Source organism: Leptonychotes weddellii, chromosome 1 (assembly GCF_054177405.1).
Source record: "Leptonychotes weddellii isolate Sample4059 chromosome 1, ASM5417740v2, whole genome shotgun sequence".
In the NCBI taxonomy this organism is placed as follows: Eukaryota; Metazoa; Chordata; class Mammalia; order Carnivora; family Phocidae; genus Leptonychotes; species Leptonychotes weddellii.
The window spans coordinates 812,000-818,132 of NC_138369.1; the positions used below are offsets into that span (position 1 = coordinate 812,000).

Sequence of the window (6,133 nt, forward strand, 5' to 3'; positions counted from 1 at the left end):
AGGAGCTGCGGCTTCGATGACTCGGGGCTGCTGGTCCCAAGTGGACACCGGAAAAGGGAAAACAGCCTGGGGCAGAGGCCCAGCGGGAGACAAGGGCATGCCTCTGCCATCTCCACCAAGGAGACCCCCAGAACCTGACCCTCTGCCCACGCCAGAGAAAGGGTAGCACCCCAGGTCCTGGGAGATACTTCTAGAGGGAGGGAGCGAGATGGCCTGTGGGGATTTCCACAGCTCAGAGAGGACTCTGTCCAGCCCTGCAGCCACTTCCTCAGGCAGAGGGGAAGGCCAGCACGGTGGGGGGGGGCGGGGACATGACAAAATGTCCCTCTCCTTGTGGAGGGTGCCTAAACACAACCCACCCCTGAAAACCTCTCCTCCTCCAGCCACAACACACTGGATACCCCAATGGAATTCACAGACAACTCCAAGAAAGAACCTTCCACCCCAAATCCCAGAGTCACAGAAGGACGCACACCCAATCCTGAGACCCTGGAAAGATGCCAAAATCCAAAGAGTGGCAGAAGATCCTGGTCTCCCTGAGGGGCTCCCCCAAATCCCACCAACAACCAGGCTGGACTCTCCAATGTACACAAGGCACCGCCCTCTGCCCACAGCCCTCCAGGGCTCCCACCTCCCTGGAGTAAAAGCCCAAGTCCTCCCGAGACCCCAAGGCCCTGCAGGACCTTCCTCGTTCCTCCCTGCACTCCCCTCCCCCCTCTCGCTCAGTCTGCTCCAGGCACACTGCTCCTCCTTGCTCTTCCTCTAACACACCAGGCCTGGTCCTGCCCCAGGACCTTTGCACAGGCTGTGCCCCTCACTCTGAAGCCCCTCAGGTCTCTGCTCAAACAGGACCTCCTTGTAGACCGTCCCTGACCACCTCAGCTTTGTGACCACCTCCTCCTTACTGCTCTGCTGCCTAACCCCTGTGGCATGTGCCTTCAGCAGGAAAGAAAGGTCTGTCCTCCTGCCATGTTGTGGGTCCTCAGTGCCTGGTAGGGTGACCGACTCATCCAGGTTTGCTGAGGACACTCCTAGTTTCATTGTTCAAAATCCCAGATCCCGGGAACACCCGTGTCCTCAGCAGGATGGTCAGCCACCCCAGTGCTGGGTCCCATACACGGTACTCCCGTAACATGTATCTGAAAAAACAGCCAAGAGCCGGGCCCCTCCCTGGACTCATAACGTGGGCAAGACTTAGTGAGGGCTGATTCCAGCAACTCCTGGGCTTCCACCTCCCCCTTAAACTGGAGACCCAGGGCCCCACAGGGGCCATGGGGACCCAGGAGGCTCAAGTCCCCACCTCACATGTGCCCCTCAGCCCCAGGCCCCTTACCCCCTATCCCACTCGGCTGGGTACCGCCCCCAAGCACGTCCTCCTTTGATGTCCCCTCTGAGTGGCCCCAGCACTGTGCCCCGCCCGGTGCTCCCAGCCCACCCGCTGCCCCAAGCCACAGGGTCCTACCTGAGCCTCCAAACTGGGCACCAGCCAGGGAGGTGGGCCGGCCCTTGCCGTTGGCCACGGGCAGGGGGAACATCTGTGGGAAGAGACAGAGAGGGGAGTGTGGGGGCCAGGACCCAGCTCTGCCTGGGGGTCCGTCCTGCTGCCAGTAATAGCACATCTGGTAGAATTTAGACACTCTGCTGGGAGGACGCCCGGCCGGCTCCGTCGGTGGAACAGGCAACTCTTGATCTTGGTGTTGTGAGTTCTAGCCCCACACTAGGTGAGTGCAGAATTTACTTAAATAATATTAAAAAATAAAAACTCTGCTGTTTGCACCTGGAGTAACTGATTTCAGGACTGGAAGCCCTTTACTTGCTCTCAGAAGCAATACAAAGTTTTCCGTAAGTTTCAGCTTTAAAAAGTTAAAGTATCGCTCCCAGCCCAGCAACGAGGGTGAGCTGCGCACAGGCCTTTCCCCAGGCCAGAATCCCCTCCTGTCCTGCACGCCCCTGACCCTGAGCGGCAGGCATGTGGGGAGGACAGCTCCGCCCAGTCACTGGGATGGGAGGAGGCTGACCTGGGTCAAGTGTCCCCCATGTGCCAGGTTCTGTATTCACTGGCTGCCTGGGGCCCTCATCACATCTGCCCCTCAGGAGAAGCTGAGGCCCAGAACGCCAGGAAGCTGGAGGGACCTGGGAAAGGCTGTGCCCACCCCCCAACAGGTGACTTGGTGATTCTCCTGGGCACCGTGTGGAAAGGCTGCCTCTTCCCCTCCCCCCCCCCCCGGTTTACCCAAACCCACCGTGTTAAGTCCCTCAAGATTAAACAGCTTAGAGCATTAGCCAAGAAAACCCAACATCAACAAACCCTTTTGCCACAGAAAACAAAACACGTCCATGCCCTAGACTCCATCTAGGGCCCAAGTGATTAAAGGTGGCCGGAATCAGGGCCAGGGGCTCACTGGGGAGCTGCTGACCCCCCCAGCCCCCTAACCTACCCTGCTCAGCCAGGAGGTGAGGGCACAGTGCCTGTGGGCAGGACTCTCAGGGCAGTGTCACGAGCCATGTCCCCACGCCCCGTTCCACAGGAGAGAAACAGAGGCCATGTGCTCAGCTGGCCCTGGCGGGCGGGGCAGCAGGGGCTCATGGGAGGCGTGGAGCCTGGCGGGAAGCAGGTTCTCGCTGGGTCTGCAACCCCCTCCAGGGGCGTGGCTGTGCTCATTCAACTGGCCCAGCTTCCCCAGGGCCCGATTTCCCACATAGGCTCCTGCCCCACTGGGGAAACTGAGGCCTGCATTGAGGGAGGTGTTAGCTGAACCACAGTCAGAACCAACTGGACCCTAGGCCTGGGGGTCAGCAGCCAAGCCCCGGGGGGGGGGAGGGCCCATTCCAAGTCTTTGTTTTGTCCCCTAGGGTACCAGGGGCTGCGCTGACGTGGCGTCTGCCACAGGGGCACTGGGCCCTGTCAGCCCTGACACTGCCCCCCCCTTACCCTGCAGCCTCAGTCTTCTGTGAAATGGGCCCACGGCCCTGACCACACGGGACACTGAAAGCCAAGCACACAGGCGTCCCCCACTGCTCAGGGCCCACGTGCCCTTCATGCCCTGACGAGCTTCCTTTCTAACTATGGAGACTCAGGGCCTGGCAGGGACAGCGGCTGATGCCACGGCTTTGCTTCGTGTTGCTCTGACAGTCACCTCTTCTGCTGCACAAGAAATTGGACCCGCAAACACTTCCCTTCCAAACCTTTCCTCAGTCTAAGACCAACTGAATTTAAAACATAAATTCACTTGGTTTTTCTGGGGTAGGCGGGAGGGAGCACCTACAAGGAAACCAAGAAGTGACGGAGGAGGAGGCGGGGGCTGTCTGTGCCCAGTGACCTGACCAGGCCTCTCTCCTTGTGACAACAAGGACGGGAAGTGGAAATCCAGCTCCAGGTTCACCCCGAGGGAAGACACAGGGCACTTTACCCGTCACCCTCAATTTCCTCATCTGTGAAATGGGTCACTGTTTCGGAACTGGGGTGGAGAAGACGTTAGGACCCACCAGACAGAAGGGGCGGGGAAACGAGGGGTTCAAGGCTCTCGGATAGAAGAGGCGAAGGGGCCAGGTCTGACCCTGTGCCCACCACCCACCCCCACCCCAGTCTGTTCCAGCTCAATAGTCTGTGACCTGTCAGTTTAACAAAAAAACAACTGAACTGCGTCTGGGTTACTCAGCCGGGGAAGCAAAAATAAAATGGGGCTTAAAAATGGCTCAAAAATACCACTATGGCCCTTCCGGAGCCAGAGCCCTCTGTCCCGTGGGCTGTGTTTTTCCACAGGATGGCTGGTGTCGTTTCGGTTTGGGGACTTTTGTTTTCGACAGGCCTCAGTGGCCTGGGCCTCATCCTGGTGGAGGGTGAAATTCAGACTGAAAGTACCCTCCCCCAACCCGTTTCAAATCAAAATAGTGCTTCCTGGCGCAGGAGTGGGAGCAGGACTCAGGGAAGTGTCCACGGGCAGGCTGCAGAGGTTCAGAGAACACCCAGACCACCCGACACTGGTGACAGATGACCCACTGCACAGATGAGCACACTGAGGCCGCCACTCCCGGCACCCAAGGGCCCAGCTGAGCTGTGTGATGCCCGGGAGCCAGCACCCTCCCGGGAGCTCTGTCGGGCCAGGCGGTGCCGCCTGGGCCTGCCTCGCCACCACAGAATGATGGTAGTCATGGGAGTGACAGTCGCAGCTACCACCAGGTCAGAGTGTTTCCTCCAGGCTGTGCTGCCCAGGGATTCCCACACTCTCCAGATCTCCTACGGCCACCTGCCCCGGCGCCCCGCTCCTGACCACCCATCACGCTGGTCCCCATGTGGCTGAGTAATTGAGGAGATAGACTTCACCAACTGTGCTTCTCTGCCTCACTCAGGTCCCACGCCAGTCATCTCGGTGCTGGGTGCCTTTTTTTTTTCTTCTTTTGTACCCACACGGCAATAATAATCCTGATTACACCCATTTTCCAGGTCAGGAGGCCAAGGCCACTGCTGGCCCATAGTCCATGCACCCCACCGCACCCCAAATCCTCCAGCCCCCTCCCACCGGGGAACCCTCCACCCAGCCAAGTTTGAGGTCTGGCTCTTGGCTGTTGGGGTATTTCTGGCAGATGCTTCTGTCCCAGGAAGCTTGGGGGAACAGGCCCACACAGAGGCAGGGCGGGAGCCCGGGAAGGCGGGGCCCTGGCTTACCATGCTGAAGTCCAGGAGATCACTGAGCTCCTTGTCTGTGCCCACAGGCGCCATCCTCTGTGGCTGGTTCATTCTCCAGGGCCCAGGGTGGGCACCTCAGGCCTAGAGACGGCCCTACAGAGGAGGGGACGGACACACGGGAACAGGAAAAGCAAAGAAGAGGTCTGAGTGACCGTGGCGAAGGTGGACAGATGGGGAGTGGGAGGCTGTTTTAAAAAGCCCTTCTAACGGCCCTGAGGCCTTGGGTCTTCCCAGAATGAGCCCCTTCGTGACCCTGGGGCTGGGGGCCGGGCAGCCAGGACTCCCTGGTTTGGGCCCCTGGAGACCTCTCCCCAGAGCCCTCAGGGAGTTTGAACAATGGGGGGGGAGTCTGCAAATGCACATTCCCTAAACTCTCTCCAAGACCACCAGGGAATCAGATTGCAAATTTTAAACTGCACGCAGGGTGGGAGTGGTCCCATCACCAATCCGCCAGAACCCGCCCCTCTCCCCCTCCCATCTCTCCTTTCCAACCCCCCCCCCCAAAAGGCTTGCCACCGCCAGGGAAGGGGGAGGGCAGCCCAGGCCCCATCCCAAGGGAAATTTTGTGACACCCCCCCGCCCCCCAACAGCTGTCACAGCGTGTTGTAAACCAGGTCGCCCCCAAATTCAAAGCTAAAAACAATCTTCAATAAAAAGGCACAACCGCCTTCCTGATTCCCGACTGAAAATGGGGAGGGTGCCCGGTGCAGGGACCTACCTACAAAGCTCCCCTCCACCCTTAACCTCCTCCCCCCACAAAAAAAACTGAACTCAGAGCAGAAGAAAAAAAAAAAAAACCACCACCACCACCACCACCCTAGGTTGTTTTATTGTCACGATGTATCCGGGAATTATTTTTAAGCAACTTTGAAAACATCCCTTACCTCCCGCTCCGGGGGTGGGGGTGGGGGGGTGTCCCCAAAGCAGGGTTTCCCCCGCACAGCCCCAGGGGCCTCCATTCTAGAGCGCGGGTGGAGGCTCACCTGCCTGGCCCCCATTCCCCCCACCCCCCAGGAGAAGAAGCGGAGGGGAGCGCGCAGCCCCTCCGGCTTCGGTCCCGGGCTTCCCGGGCGGCTGCGGGGCGGAGGGGGTTCCAGGGTCGAGGGAGACCCCGCTTCGGAAGCGGAGAAACCCCCGCTTTGTTTGCCACCTCGGGACGAGGTGTGAAACGGCTGCCCCAGCGCCCCCTCCCCCGCCAGGTCTTTTCTTCCTCGGAGGGCGTGTGAAACTGACTTTGTTGAGGAGTACGAAACCGCACTTTTTTGTGGGGTGGTTGAAACCGATTTCAAGGCAGACCTGGGGGGGGCTGGAAACTTATGGGGTGTCGCAGGATTCTGGGGGACTGGAGCGGCCTCGGAAGGAGGGGGAGGCGGTGCGAGCGGCCGGGGGCCCGGGAGGCCCGGGGCCCCCCCCCCCCCCCCCCCCCCCCCCCCCCCCCCCCCCCCC

General features: G+C 60.0%; 1 protein-coding gene and 1 long non-coding RNA gene across 8 annotated transcripts in view; both read right to left on the reverse strand.

Moving 5' to 3' along the window:
• Positions 1-5,061, reverse strand: part of TCF3 (transcription factor 3) — a 31,043-nt gene extending 25,982 nt beyond the window's left edge. For 2 of the 7 annotated variants that reach the window (XM_081826678.1, XM_081826617.1), the window contains exons 1-2: positions 4,667-5,051; positions 1,463-1,535 (exon numbers count right to left, since the gene is read on the reverse strand). In XM_081826678.1, coding sequence (XP_081682804.1) covers positions 1,463-1,535; positions 4,667-4,738 — 145 coding nt within the window. In that variant the 5' untranslated portion in view covers positions 4,739-5,051. Of the gene's footprint in view, positions 1-1,462; positions 1,536-4,666 lie in introns of all 7 variants that reach the window. The other 5 variants (XR_014147078.1, XM_081826450.1, XM_081826381.1 and 2 more) reach the window with 5 other exon arrangements.
• Positions 1-6,133, reverse strand: part of LOC115945090 (uncharacterized) — a 97,721-nt gene that overhangs the window by 54,721 nt on the left and 36,867 nt on the right. The gene's annotated exons all lie outside the window — the stretch shown is intronic.